This window comes from Cervus elaphus, chromosome 7 (assembly GCF_910594005.1).
Source record: "Cervus elaphus chromosome 7, mCerEla1.1, whole genome shotgun sequence".
Classification (NCBI taxonomy): domain Eukaryota; kingdom Metazoa; phylum Chordata; class Mammalia; order Artiodactyla; family Cervidae; genus Cervus; species Cervus elaphus.
Window position 1 is genome coordinate 6,409,635 of NC_057821.1, and position 20,355 is coordinate 6,429,989.

The following is a 20,355-nucleotide window of genomic DNA, read 5'->3' on the forward strand; positions in this document are numbered from 1 at the left end:
AAACCACTGTGATTCCCAGAATTGTTGATATCTTGACATCTTCTGAGAATTTTTAGGAACAACAGATTCCTGGGTCCTCAACTGAACAGATTCAGAACAGATTCTGTGCAGATGAGTTCAAGAAATCTTTTTTTTTTTTAAGAACCTCAAAAATTTTGATGATAGATCAAGTTTAGGATACACTGGGTTAGATGAAAACACATACTCTTAAAACCATTCAACATGAGTGTAAGATCTTTCTAGGAACTCTTCTCTTGACATTGTGATGCAGAAAAACTTTAGCAATGACTAGGAGGAGGAGCGAGAAGATATTTAGAGGATAAGGAGGATGTACTTATCCAGGAGGAATTAGAGAGCATGCTTGGGGTCCATCCCATCTCCTGCACTTACTGGGTGATTTTCCTCAACCTTTCCATCTCTGTCTACTTCTTCTTCTACAGAAACTGTCCCTCTCATTGGATGGTTAAAAAGTGTTTAAAGAGATAATGCATGCATCTCAACACATAGAGACCTGCCCTATAGACCGGCATAAAGCAAATATTTGCCTTTATCATTAAAACATTATTAACTAACAATAAAATATTAGAATTGGTGGAGAATAAGAATCATGATTCAAAGTGGATTGAATTCAAATTGAATGTAAACTAGAATAAAGGGCAAGGAGAAGAGATTTCAGTTCAATTAAACAACCAATTATTAAATGTCCCTTTTATGTGAAGTCTTTATAGAGAAAGGATTTAGCCAGGGAGAGAAATACATAAATCAGTATAAATTATACAAACTTTGGTAAGAGTAACTATAGATAGATAGATATACACAGAGAGAACTATGGTGGAAAACAGATGTGGAAATCAAGCTGGTTGTTGAGAATGCATTCTAAGAGTTTTTGAGTTGTATATTATGAATATTGGAGGGTGAAGTAAATTGACCTGATGAAAACATAAAGAATGATATCTCATTAAGAAAGAGTGTCTTAGGACTTCCCTGGTGGTCCAGTAGTTAAGATTTCATGTTTCTAATGCAAGGGGTCTGGGTTCAACCCCTGGTCGGCGAACTAGATGCCACGTGCTGCACTAAGACCTGGTACAGCCACATTAAAAGAAAGAAAGAAAGAATGTTATTTTCCCTTGCAACAATGATCAAGACTTTTTATTATTGATAAGGGTCAAAGAGGAGAGGGAAAAAGCTGGCTTGAAATTCAACATTCAAAAAACTAAGATCATGGCATCTGGTCCTATCACTTCATGGCAAATAGAAGGGGAAAAAAATGGAAGCAGTGACTGACAAAATCACTGCAGATGGTGACTGCAGCCATGAAATTAAAAGAAACGTGCTCCTTAGAAGAAAAGTTATGATAAACTTGGACAGCATATTAAAAAGCAGAGACATCACTTTGCTGACAAAGGTCCTTATAGTCAAAGCTATGGTTTTTCCAGTGGTCATGTACAGATGTGAATGTTGGACCATAATGAAGACTGAGTGCTAAAGAATTGATGCTTTTGAACTGTGGTGTTAGAGAAGACTCTTGAGAGTCCTTTGAACTGCAAGGAGATCAAACTAGTCAATCATTGAGGAAATCAACCCTGAATATTCATTGGAAGGACTGATGCTGAAGCTGAAACTCCAATACTTGGACCACCTGATGCAAAAAACTGACTCATTGGAAAAGACCCTGATGCTGGGAAAGATTGAAGGCAAAAGGAGAAGGGGGCAGCAGAGGATGAGATGGTTAGGTAGCATCACCAACTCAATGGACGTGAATTTGAGCAAACTCCAGGAGATAGTAGAGGACAGAGAGCCTGGACTGTGTAGTCCACACAGTCACAAAGAGTCGGATATGGCTGAGCTACCAATGACAACAATTGGGCATTTGTTTTTATATTTTATGTTATATAATATATTTTATAGATATTAAATATATGACAATATTTTCACCAATATTCTTGGAGAACACAGCGTTGTTCAAGTAACAAAGTGTGCCTGGTTCACACAGGAGTAAAATTAAGAGTTTGTGATTAACATCCACACACTCCTATATATAAAATAATCAATAATCAACAGTAATGCTATGCTTACTGTATAGCATAGAGAAATCTACTCATTATTTTGTAATAACCTAAATGGGAAAAAGATTTGGAAGAGAATATATATATATGTGTGTGTATATATATATATAGATATATGTATAACATATGTATAATGGAATCGCTTTTCTGTAAACCTAACAAAACACTGTAAATCACCTGTACTCCAATATGAAATATTACTACCAAAACATAGCTCCTGGACCTATCCTGTCCCTCTCCCACTTCATGACCTTCTAAATTACTTAGGTTTTCCTGGTTATCTTATTTTCTTTTCCCTACCTCTTCTCACCTTCCTCCTTTTACTTTATACATGATGATAAGGAATCAGGTGCAGGACTCTTGTTAGATGGCGTGAATGTCATGTCCGACTCTTTGCGACCCCATGGACTGTAGGCTGCCAGGCTTCTCTGTCCATGGAATTTTCCAGGCAAGAATACTGGAGTGGGTTGCCATTTCCTTCTCCAGGGGATTTTCCTGACCCAGGGATTGGACCCGTGTCTCCTGCATCTCCTGCACTGGCAGCTGGATTATTTACCACGGTGCCACCTGGGAAGCCCTGTTTGATGGCAGGGGAGGGACGTAATTTGAGCTCTTTAGCAAGTGAGTGGAGGGAAGGGAGGAAAGGTGGTTCAAGCTCACCATTGATGATGCTTGACTTGGTCCTGTTGCCTGGACTGCCAGGGCAGAGAGGAGAGGAGACAAAGCAGAATTTTACATTTAAGTTACAAGACCCAGTGGTACAAGAAATGGCTAAGTTATATAATATTGCAGATAATTCTGTAAAGAGAGAGTATCTTACCTTTTTTTCTTACATGAATTTTAGATTCTACTCTAAACATGTTTTCAATTTAAAAACAGTACTAACTTCAACTCTGAGTAATTCTGCTCCATCACGCAGTACAATTGCCTCATCTTCACCAGAGCCACCTTGATGCACTGAATAATTTTAAACATGCAGAACAACTCAACTCTACTTAGGAAGTTTGCAGTCTCCTTAATGAGTCATCTCCTACTGAGTTAAAACTAATAAAGGTAAAAGTATTATGTGTCATTAATGTGTGTGAGACTATCACATAAAAATTTTATAGAAAACGCTGCTTCGGTACTTACTGAACTTTACAGTGTGATATTTTATAATTGTACTTATTCTAGGAAGAGAAAAAAAAAGTTCACCAGTGATTAGATTTTGCTCCTTTTAAAAAAAGGCCTTTCTCTGATAATGAGTGATGCTGAGCATCTTTTCATGTGTTTGTTAGCCATCTGTATTTCTTCTTTGGAGAAATGTCTGTTTAGTTTTTTGGCCCATTTTTTTGATTGGGTCATTTATTTTTCTGGAATTGAGCTGCAGGAATTGCTTATATATTTTTGAGATTAATCCTTTGTCTGTTTCTTTGTTTGCCAATGTATGGCAAAAACCACTACAATATAGTAAAGTAATTAGCCTCCAACTAATAAAAATAAATGAAAAAAAAAAAAGCCTTTTCTCCTTTAAAAAAATATTTTGCTCCTTTAAAAAAAGGCTCCTAAGTTATTTACATTTGACCTAGATAAGGGTTAGCTTAAGTATTGGTCATTATTCTAGTTTAGGTTGCAAAGAAAAATACTTCCTTATGTGTTTCATACAACTTCAGATCACATGGTATTTGTATTATTTTTTATTTTTGATATGTACACACACACACACACACAAGCACACATGCATACACATATCTTCCATTACTAGCCAAAGTGTAATATGTGTATGGTCTGCCTCAGCTTCATTTTTAATGCTATAATATTAAATATATTGTAAGTGTATAACCTTTTGAAATGTCAATATTCAAAAATTGGAAGGCATTTTAAAAGTTCATTTTAAGGGTTTCATGATATTTTAAAATTAAATTCTGTATTCCCCAATGACAAATTTTATAGTCTGTTTGCAAAATGTGTACTCATATGCATTATCTTGAAATTCCAATACTCTCAGGAAATTTGAATGAGCACTTAGCAATGCTCAAACTGTACTTTAGCCGTTGCTGTTGTCTGGAGAACACATTCAAGGTGTTTAGGAGAGATTATTGTATTCAGATGATGACAAAATCTTAGTAAGATGTCTAAGTATGTGTAATGTGGAGTATCTGAAGGGCTTCTCAGGTGGCTCAATGGCAAAGATTTTGCCTGCCAATGCAGGAGACACAGGAGGCACAAACTCGATCCCTGGGTTAGGAAGATCCCCTCGAGGAGAAAATGGCAACCCACTCTAGTATTCTTGCCTAGAAAGTTCAAGAGACAGAGGAGCCTGGTTGGCTACAGTCCATAGGATTGCAAAGAGTCAGACACAGCTGAGTGACTGAGCACACACACAAGGAGTGTCCAGATATCATCACCCCATGATAGAGTTAGTAGCAAGTAAAATAAATCTCTAAGTATATGTCTAGTGCACTCTAATTATGTGACCCTTTGCATATCTTTAAGATACTTGCAAATTGTGACTGAATCTGTATCAAAATTTGGATACCAGTGAAATTAATTCACCATGGTATAGCCTGTTTGGTTGGCTGGAGAGGTAAGGTGATTCCCACACAATGGCCAGATAATGGCAAATCCTGTTACTCACCAAATAATGGGAATTCTTATGATCCTAAATGAAAAGTCACAGCAAAATCTTAAAAATATGCTAATTCAAACCAGACGTAGAAAGGTTTTGTTAAAATGTCAAAATAGTACTGTAAAGGAATAGTTCTATTATTGTTTAAATAATAGTTAAACTTTAGACATTAAAATAACATCAGGACTGAAGTATAACATAAACTCCCTAAGAGTAAAAAAATAAAGTAAAGCAAGGATTTTCTACCTTTAATTGAAACCTGCTCTAGTTTATTCATTGTAATAAAATTATATCCTATCACAATTTCCTAAAGCTCTTTACATAATTGTCTTTATTGACCAAATTTAGAGAGAATACTATTATGTCTTAAATGACCTCAACATATTGTGGCTATTTTTATAAAGGAAAATGTTCTGATTTGTTGGATTCTAATTAATTAAATTAATTCTAATAAATTCTAATTTATCATAATTTCATTAAAGTATCTTCAATGATTATCAAAGTTTAGCTTTCATGACCTAAAATTTGGTTTACATTCAGAATTTGGTTACTGTCATCTCTGCTTATTTTCCAGTTCTACAAATTGAAATATCTAATAAGTTGTTTTCTTACATAATTTTCTACATAAACATTCGAGATTTTTGTTAAATTACATGTAGAGTGAATTAATCACTTACATGTTAATACGACCTAAATTTCTTGAAGATTAACATTTGTCTTGTCCCCTTCATACTGTAACGCATTGCATACTTTATTCTCTAACTATGTGTTGGTTAGAGAAGCACTTTTTATTGATTCCTGTTATCACGTTAATATAAATATGTCATACATGTTTAAACATACGACATCTAGTTAGACATAAGTGTTAATAATATCGATTAGCATTCACTGCGTTGTCCTAAAACTAGCAGTAACTTTTCTTTGTGCTTGAAGTTAGGAATCAATGCTCGAAATATTGTATGATGATTTGTGAGTGCCTTTTGCATGTATGCGTGTGAGAGAGACACATGGAGAGAGAGAGATGGGGAGAGAGACAGAGCTCACGCTCTAGCCCCAGACACAGAGGCTGCATTCGTGAATGTACAGTCAGGAACTGTGTGTTGAAACATGCACAGATCGTAGCTGTTTTAAAAAGAAGCTCTAAGAGTGAAGATTACATGTTAAAGTAAACGCCTCCCTGATCCTGCCAGCCTCTGGGTGCTCACCGGTTTGTCTCTGGGGTCTCTTCCCAGTGTCTGTCTCTGCAGTGAAGCTTGTCAGAAGCTGATTTCTCCTCACTTGGAAACTGCCTCTCTTTTCTTCCAATTGCCCTTTGCACCTCTCTCTCCCAGGTCAATCTTTCTAAAGTGCTGCTTCTCGCCCAGTCTTCCTCCGCTAATTCAGCAGCCACTCTTCATGGCTTTCTGCTGTCGTCACAGTAAATCCCTGAAGTTTTAGAATCACATGAGCTTAACTCAAGATACATCACCATGCGTTGCCCCTGTCTTAATTTATAACCTATTCCCTGATTCTTTTCTGATAATTTTTCCAGCCAGGTAGTGTATTCCTGCTGCTGTAACCTATAGTCATCTCTCCCCCTCTCCCCACCCTATTGATTCTCAGAGTTTCCGCCTTTATGGCTTTGTCATGAATTGTCTGTGAATTGAGTGGTGTCAATAAACATTTGCCATGCTCATCAAATCTTAGCTTTGGAATTTGAACAGGTTACAGGAACAAAGTTATCTGTGGTCTACCATGTCTGGGGCCTCAGGCTGAATCATCTGGAGCTCCTTTAACCACAAGTTTAGGGCTTAGGGCTCGTGTTGGTGTTGGTGGGGGGCTCACTTGCTCTAAGTGGGTCTCTCGCGTGGCCTCTCCCTGTGACCACCCTGCAGAAGCTGCTTTTTCTCGCGCAGATCCGCTGACTTTCTCATGGTGGCTCCCCCCAAAGGAGAAAGCCCTGTGGAAGCTGTGTGCTTGTTCATAAGCTAGCCTCAGAAGTCACATGGCGTGACTTCTGCTGTGTTCTGTGGGTTGAAGCAATCACAAGTCTGCCTGGGTTCCAGTGGAGGGTAAAAGCATCCATTTCTTGATGGAGATGGGTGAGGTTCTAGAAGAACATGTGGGTTTAGAAACACTGCTGTGGCCATTTAGGAAAAATTATAATGTGTCATAGCAGGGACTGCAGTTCATATCCCATATACTCTTTTAGACTATTATAGGCCCTACCAATCTTTCCCCATTCCGAACTCTTATAAACTGTGCTGTCATTCACAAGTGTGCAGTAGGTCCCCTACATACAAACGAGTTATGTTCCAAGAGTGCGTTCTTAAGCCCAGTTTGTTCATAAGTCCAATGAAGCTAGCCTAGATGCCCACCTAACCCCATCACCTATACAGTATTTTACTGTAATAGGTTTATAGTATTTTTCACACAAATAATACCCTAAAAAACAAAACACAAAAAATAAAGAAAGCATTTTTAATCTTACCTTGAAAGGGAGAGTAATGCCATGCAACAGTGGGCATACAAGGGCAGCTGACGTTCGGAGAGGTGGGGGATGGCAGAGCTGAGGATGTCAGCCGCAGGAGATGGGGGCAGCCGCAGCTTCGCGCATGCTTGACGTTGGCGTCGCGGGTTCTGATTCCTTTTCGGAACCAGTGGCACATTCACATCTTTGTTAAGTTCTCAACTTGAAGATTCGTGTGTAGGGGACTTGCTGTATTTCTTTGAATTGTGAACTCTTCCTAGTGCATTTCTTGATCTCCCCAACTATACTGCACATTTCTCAGTGCAAGGACTTTACTTTCCTGTATGTATATTTCCCACATGACCTAGCATGGGGTGGGGCTTTGGACATAGTTGATGTTCAACAAACCTTTGGGTTAAAGTGAAATAGGCTTACAATAAAATAAGCCTTGGTTTTAATACATTGTAAGTGTCTGTGGTGGATGGTCTTTGTAACACATGCAGCTGTGGGGTGGGGGATGGTAGCTGTGATCTCTAAGAAATAAGTGCCCAAGGATCACGTTTTCCACAGAATTAAACGTGTTTGGATTGAATGAAAATGGAAGCTTAAGTGTCAACTAGGCGTGATGGCAGGCAATGGGAAATGCTTTTTTACATCTTAAATATTGAATTTAAAATTTTGAATATATTTAAAACGTCATTGAATGATTCCAAATATTAGTCATTGAAAGTATTTGAATTCTACTGGCATTTAACTGAGAGTCAGTAAGACCAATGGACTAATAACAGTAAATATTGCAATATTTCACCTTTAAAAAATGTACAGTTGTGTGAATAAAAGCGTTTATATTTTAATTCTGTTTTATTTGCTTCTAAATTAAAAACACTGCATGCTTATTTTAATAAGCCAAGTTATATAGAGAAAAAACAAGTCTTCCTTCAACCATTACCACACCAGAGACACACCTTTTGGTTTAGCGCATGTTTTTACAGCTTTCCCCATGTTCATTTTGTGTACTTTTGGTGTTTATACATTATTCCTTATATTTATTGTTCACGCCGTAATTTGTTATTCTTCAGTATGCAGAACTTGTGGTTACATCAATGGTAATTTTTCTATAAGATGCTTATGGAGTTTGATCATCAGTTATTGCTCCAGGAGGCTAAATTACAGACTTTGTGGTGAACTGGCAAGTTTGATATTTTAATTCAAAGTTGATTTTTCTTAAATAGATTCAAAGAAAATATAGAAAATAAAGTCTTGATAGGATGAGCTTCCTATTGTGTGCTCCACTATATGTATTAATATTTGTTCACATTACGAGAACAAATAGTAACTCAAGGATAGAACTATGTAAAGCATTATGATTGTTAGTAACTAAAACCAATAGTATACTGGGATCTCAGCCTTGTTAAATTCTTCTAATGGACATGTGTAATTTACACTTTACTAAACATTGTAAAATTTCACATGTTGAAAATTATCTGGACATAAAATTTCCACGTGGAAGATAAATGCACAGTCTTTGCCTTTCAAACTCTCCCTACTCTCAGGGGTATTGGAGGCTTGGCCATAAAATGAAAGGAAGAGAATAAAGATTAGTCAAGTGAAAACACAAGAGTTCAGAATTCCTGAGTACCTGTAATCGGTCACTTAACCAGATCCTGTTATATAATACATAAAATCCAGATCTAGTTATTATGTATTTATGACATTGAGAACTACTTATCATTAGCTATATTGACATGGTTTTGCTATTTCAAACATGAATCAGTAGAATATAATTTCCTGTATATTTATAACCTTCCTGAAAACTAAGAACATGCTCGATAGAATATTCCAAGTCTCATGTCTCCATATAACTTATTATGTATTCAAGATGGCAGATCACACTGAAGTGATGAAGGGCATTCATCAATATCCAGGAATTCGATATCCTGTCCTTACTCCCAATCTTCAGGGTTTTCACCGTGCTGTAAGTGTGCTACTAATTTTCCCTAAAATTGATATGCTTTTTATTGTAAAGATTTTTACAAAGTTAAATGGTGTGATATGTGACTCCCTTGTTATCCTGCATAAACACTATTGCTATTATACTCATGTGGGTACTTGGCGATCAATGACTTTGTGGCATTGTTGGGACTCAGATGCTCCACACAAATGGCTCTTTCAGTTTAACCATCCAAGAATTAAAACACAGAAATACAATTGTTCATTTCAATGAGATTCTTTTGAAAAGTATATTTTGTGCTTCCCTCCCTCTTAAACAAGGAGTACAAAATAAACATTTCTCAACACAATGTTATAATTATTAATGTAACTGTAGCAGATAATTGTATTTGTCACCTCTTTTGGCCTTGCTGTTGTTCCCATCCTCTTCATGAAGCTAATCACTGTCATTGGAACTAACAGCTTTCTTTATTGTCTTCTCACTTGTTTCTCCGAATCCAAGGTGACTTGGGAATTTATATGCCAAAAAGCTTTTGTGAGTATACATATCCACCTGCAATGCGGGAGATCCCAGTTCGATTCCTGGGTCAGAAAGATCTCCTGGAGAAGAGATAGGCTACCCACTTCAGTATTCTTGGGCTTCCCTTGTGCCTCAGTTGGTAAAAAATCCGCCTGCAATGAGGGAGACCTCGGTTCAATCCCTGGGTTTGGAAGATCCCCTGGAGAAGGGAAAGGCTACCCACTCCAGTATTCTGGCCTGGAGAATTCCATGGACAGTCCATGGGGTCTCAAAGAGTTGGACACGACTGAGTGACTTTCACTTTCATACTAGAAGAATCAGTGTAGCTTTAAGTAAAGGCTTGAGGTGGTATGCTTACATGGATTTTTTATAAAAGCTAAGCAGCAGCTATTTCTGATTTTAACAGACATTTTTCACTTTTGTATTTGTGACTGTGTTGCATGAAGTTGAAGTTCTGGGTCCTAGTTGAGGTATAACCTGTTAGTGTATCTTGTGAAACTACTTTTCTATTAAAAAAATTAATACAATTTTTGATTACATTGTAAATAAAGACAGAGATCTTTTAAGAAATTGTAAATATTCTGTCATCTGGTCCTAACAGAATAGGAAATGTACCTACCCTGAGAAATATATGAAAGGACACCCTCAGGATAGCTTAGAAAGTAATAGAAGCAATCTTGGCCTGGGAGTTATGCAAACTCATGTCTAAAACATGGCCCCAGGACTTCTACTGACCTTGGGATCTCCTACTAGAGATTTATCCTCTTTGAACCACAGTTTTTGCATCTGTAAATTGGTATAGTACATGCTTAGTTTAGAAGATTGTAGATTAGAAATAGGGTGTGCAAAGTACAAACAGCAACATGGGATCAGAGTAGGTGTTCAGTAAATAGAATTTTATTTTAATTTATATCAAAAAATAATGAAATGTAGTTGATTTATGGTGATGTATTCATTTCTGATGTACGGCAAAATGATTCCATTATACATATACATTATACATATTATACATATATACATTCTTTTATACATATTACATATTATACATATATTACATTATACACACATATATACATATATATACATTATACACATTCTTATACATATATACATATACATATATATGTATACATATATACACATTCTTTTAAATTATACATATTATACATATATACATATATTATACATATATACACATTCTTTTAAAATACTCTTTTCTATTATGGTTTATCATTGGATATTAAAAATAGTTCTCTGTGTTATAGAGTAGGACATTGCTGTTATCCATAGACTTTTATTTTAAAGGTTAAGAATTTATTGTGGATAGAGGAGTGGAAGCCAATGTTTTTTTCAGTGTTGGAGGAAAGATGACAGAATTTTTGTTTTCCTAAGGTGTTAGGGTATTGGTGAGGAAGGGCAATCTAGGCACGGTGCTAGAGATATATTGATAGAAAGACTTACTCCGTCTGGAAAAGTAAGAGGCTTGACGTTTGACAATAAGTCTGTGGGAAGACTGGAGGAAGGAAGAAAGATGGCAAAGTGGGCAAAAAGGATAGTTGATTAGGTCAACATTTTGGATTTAAAGATTGGCTAGAGGGGAGGGGACTTTCTTGGCGGACCAGTGCTTAGGACTCCACGCTTCCATTGCAGGGGGCATGGGTTCAATCCCTGGAAGGGAAACCAGGATCCCTCATGCTATGCAGCACAGCCTAAATAAATAAATAAATAAAAATATAAAGTAAAAAAGACACCTACATTTACTAAAAAACAAACAAACAAAAACTGGCAAGAGGGTTAAAGAATTAGACACACAACGGTTTATTTGTCATAGTCAAAGTATGAAACAGTGGAAGGGAGGTTGAGAGATAGGGAGAAAACTGGGGGCAAAATCGAAGTGATAATTTGGAAAATTTTTTTTCTTATAGATTATAAGGAAAGAAGAAAACCAGAAAGCATTTACTATCCTCTATTTAAAAGTATATGGTCTAAAAGAAATGTTTTCCATAGATGTTAAGAGGTTTTATTGGGATGCTGGTATTTTCCACAATTTGGGTTAAAATACTTCTGAGGATAACTTTTAGGAAAGGCAAAATTAAATTGAAATACCACCATTATATATTCTGTGATTTATGAGTGTTGTAGTTTATGGAATTATCCTGTTATAAAATATTTTTACATGCCAAAAGAGAGTATATAGCAAGTAGAGAGAAATCTAATTTTAAATTCTAAGCAGAATGCTAAAGAATACAAGTATTTCTTTACAGAGTAATTAATATTTCTTCTACTGCTTTCACTTATATTGTTGAAACTAATTAGCTTTTGCCTTTAAATTATATTTTTCAGGTTGCTGCAGGAGCAACCGAGGTATCTGTTTTTGGTGCTGCCTCTGAATCCTTTAGCAAGAAGAACATTAACTGTTCTATTGAAGAAAGTATGAAGAAGTTCGAGGAGGTTGTTAAGTCTGCAAGACACATGAATATTCCAGCACGAGGGTAATTATGAAATCCCACAAATTCTATTTAATTCATTAATGTCTGATGTTAGAACTCTTTAAGAATTATTTTGACATTGTTTTCCCACATGTAATAATATACATAGAGTATGTTATTTGCACCTTATGTGATCAGGGCTGTCATTTTATAGTTACTGCTATAACTACCTCAATAATATCACCTGAATCCTGAGGGTGTATCTAGCCTGTGGGGCATGATGTATTTGAGGTCATGGGGACCAGCATCACAGCTGACACTTTCTCATTTCATTAATTCCAAATTACCCAAATGTAGCCGTGTTGTTTGGATGTCAGCCTACTATAGTGGATAGATTGGTATAAACTCATAGTAGCATTTGGAAAGTAATCATTTAATGTGGTTTCCAAATTTTTAACTTTTTATAAGAACCATGCTTTTTCTTCAAAGAATATACTGTATAGAAATTGAATAACATATGCAAACTTTAAAACTGAGAACTGCACTGGGGTGTAGGTTCACCATACCACCCATTCAGCTGACTTCTGGGCCTTCTCTGTGTGACTCCAAAGCAGCTGTATTTGGTGAAGGAGAAGAGAAAGGAAACCTGCTTTTGTTTTTGCCTTCTTTCAAGCAAGCAAGAGAGCATCTCGAGCAGACAGGCTCTACACCCAGATCCATGTCTGTGAAATGTATAATAAATTCATTTTTACTTAAGAAAGAAGTTTTTTCTAACACATTAGCTAATTTTCTATTTTTATAATTATGGAAGTATGATAAACATGCCATATCATCTTAGTAATTTAAAATGCATAGTGTTTGTAAGAGAAGGCTGAATGCTGTCCCTGGGCTTCCATGCTGGTTGTCCTTCCCTTGATTGAAGTGAGCAAGGTTCAGAGTGGCAAGAAAGATCAGTCATCAATGAGAAAACAAGTGGACCCAATTTGGAGTGAGGAGATTAGAAATGGGTTGGAATTCAATCAAGGTCATTTGGAGAGTAAGTAGAATTAGATTACATTGTAGTTAGGTACTTTTTGGTTTGCTTCCTTTTTAAAACTTCTTTTCCTTTCTCCTTAGTAAATTTCCAACATGACTTTTTAAAGATATAAAGTTATTTTGTAACTAACATGTATACATAACATGTGGAGTGCATGCAAGAAAATTCAAAAACCAAGATAATCTATTTCCATAGACAGAAAATAAAGGATGTTTGTTTTTAAGGCAAAAGTCACATAACAACCAAAAATATAAAAGTTAAATAACCACCATCAAAAAGGAGAGGTGTCCTGCAAGTTCTTAAATTCAAACATACATAAGTTGTTTTGTTTTCTTCTATTTAAAAAAAAAAAGGGAAAAATGAAGAAGCTATTCTGTTTCAGTGTACGTTTATGTTTGGAGTATAGGCTATTGAGTAAAGTAATTCTCATTGAAAAGTTGAAAGAACATAAAACCTTAAGAAGTAAGGTACATATTTCAATTGGGAAGATTTTTTTTTAATGTGGAAAGATGGGTGTTCACAAATTTTATGACAACTGATTTTATCACTTTATTTTTTATAAAATAGTATAGGCAAACTTTATAAGGCTAATAGAAACCCTGAATCTCCTTTAATACTGATTGTATTAATAAAACATTTATAACATTTAATATAAAAATAAATAAAATAAAATTTAATAAATGTTTAGTACTAAATGCTAAACATTTAATATTGTCCTATCAATAAAGAAACTTCTAACCATGCTACAACCTAAGAAATTTTTCAGGATTTGATAAGATGGATATAGAAGTACAGATGAACGAGAACTAACCTACAGCAAAATGAAATCAGCAAAAGTACATCATAGTTATACTATAGACAAATGCATGTTTTCCAGTGTAGATATTCTTCCTTTGGAGCCCCAAGTCCTTGATTTTCTGAAATACTAGTCGCTTTTAGAAATAACGCCTTTCGACGGATGGATGTGAGTTCACTACTTGTGCAGTTGAAAATTATCTTCTTCTCCCCCAAACTTTCACAGACTTTAAATTAGGTCTTATTTTAACTGGAAATATAGAAGGTTCAGTTCAGTTCAGTTCAGTCGCTCAGTCGTGTCCGACTCTTTGTGACCCCATGAATCCCAGCACGCCAGGCCTTCCTGTCCATCACAAACTCCCTGAGTTTACTCACATTCATGCCCATCAAGTTGGTGAAGCCATCCAGCCATCTCATCCTCTGTTGTCCCCTTCTCCTCCTGCCCCCAATCCCTCCCAGCATCAGGGTCTTTTCCAGCGAGTCAGCTCTTTGCATGAGGTGGCCAAAGTATTGGAGTTTCAGCTTCAGCATCAGTCCTTCCAGTGAACACCCAGGACTGATCTCCTTCAGGATGGACTGGTTGGATCTCCTTGCAGTCCCAGGGACTCTCAAGAGTCTTCTCCAACACCATAGTTCAAAAGCATCAATTTTTCGGCACTCAGATTTCTTCACAGTCCAACTCTCACATCCATACATGACCACTGGAAAAACCATAGCCTTGACCAGACGGACCTTTGTTGGCAAAGTAATGTCTCTGCTTTTTAATATGCTATCTAGGTTGGTCATACCTTTCCTTCCAAGGAGTAAGCGTCTTTTAATTTCTTGGCTGCAGTCACCATCTGCAGTGATTTTGGAGCCCAAAAAAAATATACAATATACAGCCTTGACATACTCCTTTTCCTATTTGGAACCACTCAATATTAAAAGGCATAGGCTATTGGTGCTCATTTTAGGGAAAAAGCCATGCTCAGCTAGTCAAACCTAAAGTAGATGTTCCAGCCAGTGTTACTATGGCAACAGCTGCATCAATATGGACCGTTGTTCAGAAAATGTATGGTGCCCGCTACTGTCAGATTTAAAGGCCATACAGCAGGACACATTTTATAATTGCTCACTAAAGCCATTTAAGCTTCTGTAAAACAGTAAACTTTCATATGGTCTAAATAGCAGCTTCTATTAAAGTTATGAAGTCTATTGTTTTTTTCTCCCCTCCTGGAAATACACACATACCTATGTATGCCTATGTACAGGTTTTTTTATAGATGCTTGAAACTTTATGTAACATCTGGGACACATTGGGAAAGACACCATGCCAGGTTGCCGACGTAAAATGCAGAGTCAGCTAACTACTGCTGCTCATCCACTGTATGTGAGTGAGCAATGAAATGTCGAAATTTTGGACTTCATTTTTTAGTGTGTATTTCACATATGTGTAAAACATCTAGGTTTTTTTTTCTCTTATCTGTCTAAATCTTTAAAATGTTAAAAAGAGAAAAATAGAAGCCTGTTATAAATTTAGTCATTCTCATTTTTTTATCAGTAGATTTACTAAATGAATTATCTCTTGATGTGTATTTAAAATTGAAATCCCTCAGATATGAGGTAGTTTTCTCATCTATCACATAAGACTTTCAGCTTTTATTCCCTTTTGTTTGAAATGAGTATCAGCTTCTCTTTAATGAAGACACAAGTCACAAGAATCACATGCTCCCTCTTCTTGTGGAAATTTAATTTTAAAAGGAAACTGTCACTAAGGTGACTTGTTCATTTCATTGTTAAGATACTTATAAATAGGTTATAAATTCACAAAGTGAGCAGTTGGGCATATCAGAGAGTTTTAACATGATTACTTCTTAGACTTCTCCTATAAGGTGGTCTAGAATCATATGACCCATGATTAACTTCCTGAAGGTCTGAGCCTACTGAAAGTTGAAAAAAGTAGATTGGTAACATTTTTTTTTTCTAGGAGTCAAACAAAATTATACATTCACTATTAAAACAAAATTACAAAATGCAAAAAAAAATATTTCATCGTGAACTGTCACTGCTGAATTTATTCTCAAATTCCCAGAAAAAAAAAAAAAAAAAAAACCTAAGGTACAAAATAATGAGAACAATGAATTTTAAAAAGCAAATTAGTAATTAAAGTAACAAAGACAACCATAGATCTCTGGAGGAGTGTATGGCAACCCACTCCAGTATTCTTGCCTGGAGAATCCCATGGACAGAGGAGCCTGGCAGGCTGCCGTCCATGCGGTTGCAAAGAGTTGGACATGACTGAAGGGACTTCGCACACAGACAACCATAGATAACTTTGAAGTATGAAAAAACAAAGGTGGTTTTAGGATGTAATAGCATTTTGCTTTCATCTTAAACTCTTTATAAGGCGTGATTAATATTTATTCATATTTTGGAGGAGATGAGGAATCAGACTTTTCATAAAACTCAAATGAATCTAGGATGCACATCTTACATACCTCTTCATCTGTCACCCATGTCACTTACTTTCTTCCTATCTAAATCAAAACCAGTGAAAACCCAATCTGTTTTTAAATGCTTCTGAATAAAATTATATCATTTATATGAGCGACCAACTGTTTTGATAAGACCCTCAATGTTTGGGAATTCTTCCTGTGCTTAGTTAATTTTAACTGGTTGCCTAGCTCTGAATAATTTCTAACCTTTAAAATGGTAGCCATTTCTTATGGCTGTGAAGTCAGGGGAGAGTATTCTCTCTCAAAATGGTCAGCTTTCCCTGGATTTCCCTTGGAGAAAGAACTGATAACTTAATGCATTTCTTCAGGAATTTGCAACCTACTTGTTGGTTCACCAAACCATCTAGGTCATGTGAACATGTTAGGAAGGAAGGAAGAAAGAAAGGAAGGGAAGGAAGATCTTCTGTCCTTCCCTTGCCTAAAGCAAAATGTCATTACAGACCCTGATCCTGAAATAGCAGCCTTTTTGAGTAGGATAATGAACCTCCTTGTTGAGGGCTTAGAGTTTTAAATACACAGTAAGTGACTGGCAGTTTTTCTCATGACTGATGATGTCAATGCCTCCCATAAGCTAATTTATCCTAATGAAATTCACTTGCATAGGTGGCACCATTGTCTTATAAGTAGAAGCTCATTGGTCAAAGTTTCTTTCCAATTTCTATTGTTAAACTGAAGCCTTTCCACTGGTGCCTGGAAGAGGAATTCAAATCATCATCTACCAAAATATGGCATGTGAAACCTTAAAATTGAGACATCTGTTAAAATGATTTTCTTTAGTACATATGGTGGTTTTGAGTTCTACTTTTCTTAGCCTTACATATTACTCTGTCGCTGCTGTGTGCCAGATAACACATCCCCAGCTACAGTTAATATGTATAAGTTGTGTGTGTGTGAAGTCACATCTAAATAGCCTCTTTTGAGGCAAGAATGTGTTTTCTCATTTCTCATGAAATTCACCTTTTAGAACTAAAGGTGAATTTTAGCAGAATTGCTTCTCGAGACTAAGGGACCATCATTATCTCTTCTATCATCCACAGTGATAAGGGCATGATAGGCTCGCAAAATTTATTCATAATTGGTTTGTTAATAATCGGATGCTGTTTTGTATTGCTTATAGGCTAATATATTCTGCATGGCTGCATCAAATTCACTACTCTTTTTAAATGTCTTAATTACCTTTCTTTGACATCAAATGTCACCTCATCATTCCTGACACTGACATTGTTTTTCTCTTCTGAGTGTAGCAGTGGTTCATTCTTTATGCTCCAAGTATTTGTGACATTTATTAAAGGCTTCTTTTGGTTTCTTTTTGCCAGGATGATTTGAGGAACATGGGAAAGTAGGCCTAGGTAAGGCCTAACTAGGTGATTTTTTCATGATTCAGTTCTTCTAGGTAAAGTTGTTAAAGACTTGAATGCTGCTGTTTTATCATGATTTTGCACAATACTGATAAATGGACTCAGTAAGCACAAATAAAAATAAAACAACTCATATTTCTACCCAGGGTTTATTGTAATTTTAGTACCATAGGTTTCAATATTGTTGGTGATTTTTTTATTACTCTGTCATCCTAAATAATGTTTAAAAGATGATTCCAAGTTTGAACTCTCAAATATTTGCCATCATTTCTGGATACAGAATTTGAACTGCTAAGAACTGGGATCTGGCTATATGTTGACTATAAAGATTGGGAATTTTATGAAAAATCATTCTGAAAGTTAAAATGACATCTTTACTAACATACTAATATTTTGCATGAATTCATTTAAGAAATATTGATTGTTTTATATCATGTCTTGTCTTCTGATGCTGTGTGGAATATAAAAATGAAAAAGTAGCCTAAAGAGTTTCCAGCAGACTGGGGAAGTAATTTGTATAGAAATAATGACTATGTGGTAAAAAATGCCAAGTGTTTAGGAGAAATACAGATAAATCCCATTAATTTTTAAAGTAAGACTGTCTTAAATTTCTCTGGAATTATTTGTAAAACCCTCATGGAGGTGTCAATAAAATGAAGCATAAAAATGAGTAAAAATATGGAAACATAATCAGAAATAGTGGCCTTTTCAGTGAGAACAGGAAATTTACAAAGAGCAAAGGCACAGTGAAGAGAAACCTCCAGAAATGTTTGGGTAACAGGGAGAAGTTTATATTTCCTGGAATAGGAGCTTTTAAGGCTGTGAATGGAAGAGAGGTAGAAGGTTGGATGCAGTTTCACAGATTGCTGAGCTTGAATACAAAGTTTATTTGGTAGACAACAACAGGCCATTCAAGGTTTTCAGAGTAGAAAAATATTCAATCAGACTCATGCTCCAGGAATATCGTTTCAGCAGTCGATACCGGAGTACAAATGAGGGCGTGCCGTGAGACCAGAAGCAAGGCGGGCACTTGGAGACGTCTGTGGCCATCCCGAAAAGGGCCCGCGGGCACCACTCTGCCCACGTGAGCTGGGCCAGCAGTTCCTGCTCTAGGGAAAAACCAGCCAGCACTGGTTAATGAGCCTGTTCTTAAAGGTGACCTTCAAGAGATTTAGTGGCTGAAAATGACTCTGTCTTCTTCTTCTTAATGACAAATGTGGGGAAAACAGGAATGAACATTATTTTGAATCTGTTGAGCTTCATATGCCATGTGAATGTGTCAAGCAATCAATTTATAATGTTCATAAGAAGACTGGAAGTTTGTTCTTGTGTGATAGTGAGAAAGAGAGAGATTATGAGGGACTGGGTGGATACAGAGACTCCCTTGTCTGTTCCCATTGCAAACACATAAATATAACAACTTGTAAAACCTAAGGTGAAGTTCAGAAAAGAAAAGAAGTCCTCAGATTTCATCAAAGAAAGTGCGGTAAGGATGCAGTTTGATGTCACTAGCACATGGGGATGTTTCTTGCAGCTATAAGCCCTAGTGACTTAGAAATGGGGTTTTAGAATCTTTATGAGAAAAGATAGATGTTCTGCTAAGTCTAGGATTTGAAACAGTGTTTTTGGATTCTGGAAGCACTTCCTTGCCAATGCAGAGTCACTTAAATCTGTGCCAGTGTTATAGGTTGTGGATTTATGACTTAGGAGTATTGTGGAAACCCAAATTGAGAAATAAAGGTAGACATTTGCTTGGGAACTGGTAAAGTCTGCAAGGCAAGGGAAAAAGGAAATTAGATCTCCTTTATAGGAACATTTAAATAACTCAGGACTTTCATGGAACTTCCACAGAAACTAGAGCACCATGAAAAGGCATTCACAGTAAAAATTACAGACCACATGAGGGAACAAATTACCCTAAGCAAAACAAACAGAAGAAAAAGAAAAAGAAAGAGAACTTTAGCAGAAAAGGACATATAATAACCCAAGAAGGAGATGGTAAATTAACTTTTACTGTATTTATAGAGGCAACGGAAGAATATAATAAAAGAACAAGTCTTCATGAAAAAAAGAATGAAGATTTGAGGAAAAGAAATGGAAGTGAAAAATATATGTGTTAAATAAAAACAGTAATTGCAGAACAGCAGACTAGATATAGTTGAAGTGGGATTTAATGGTCTAGAAGTGGCCTAGAACCAGGATTTGAGGAAATTGCAATAATGAGTAGAAAAATAATAGAAGTTTTGAAAGTGAAAAGAGAATGCCTAATAGAATTCTCAGAAGGAGAAAACAAGGAAACTAGATATGAGAGATATGTTTGATGAAGTATTATAGTACCTTGAGGATTTTCTAGAAGAGTAAAAAGCATTAATGTTAATAATGAAGAAGTGTAACAAGTCCTGAAGGACTCATAGTCAAACGCAGGATATTAACTGTAAGTAGATAATCCTATAGCAGTAGAGAAGACGTGTGCTCAGTCACTTCAGTTGTGTCTAACTCTGTGCAACACTATGGACTGTAGCCTGCCAGGCTCCTCTGTGCATGGGATTCTCCAAGGCAAGAATACTGAAGTGGGTTGCCATGATTTACTATAAAGCAATTATCTTTAGAGGGAAATATTCTCATCAGCAAAAACTGAGGTCAGAGATA

At 36.1% G+C, this 20,355-nt stretch overlaps 1 protein-coding gene across 3 annotated transcripts in view; it reads left to right on the forward strand.

Annotated features, from left to right (window-relative positions):
• The window catches only part of HMGCLL1 (3-hydroxymethyl-3-methylglutaryl-CoA lyase like 1), a 189,977-nt gene that overhangs the window by 76,750 nt on the left and 92,872 nt on the right, over nucleotides 1–20,355 (forward strand). Inside the window, exons 1-3 of one of the 3 annotated variants that reach the window (XM_043907054.1) lie at nucleotides 3,059–3,119; nucleotides 9,003–9,098; nucleotides 11,937–12,085. In XM_043907054.1, coding sequence (XP_043762989.1) covers nucleotides 9,003–9,098; nucleotides 11,937–12,085 — 245 coding nt within the window. In that variant the 5' untranslated portion in view covers nucleotides 3,059–3,119. Of the gene's footprint in view, nucleotides 1–3,058; nucleotides 3,120–9,002; nucleotides 9,099–11,936; nucleotides 12,086–20,355 lie in introns of those variants that run through there. The other 2 variants (XM_043907052.1, XM_043907053.1) reach the window with 2 other exon arrangements.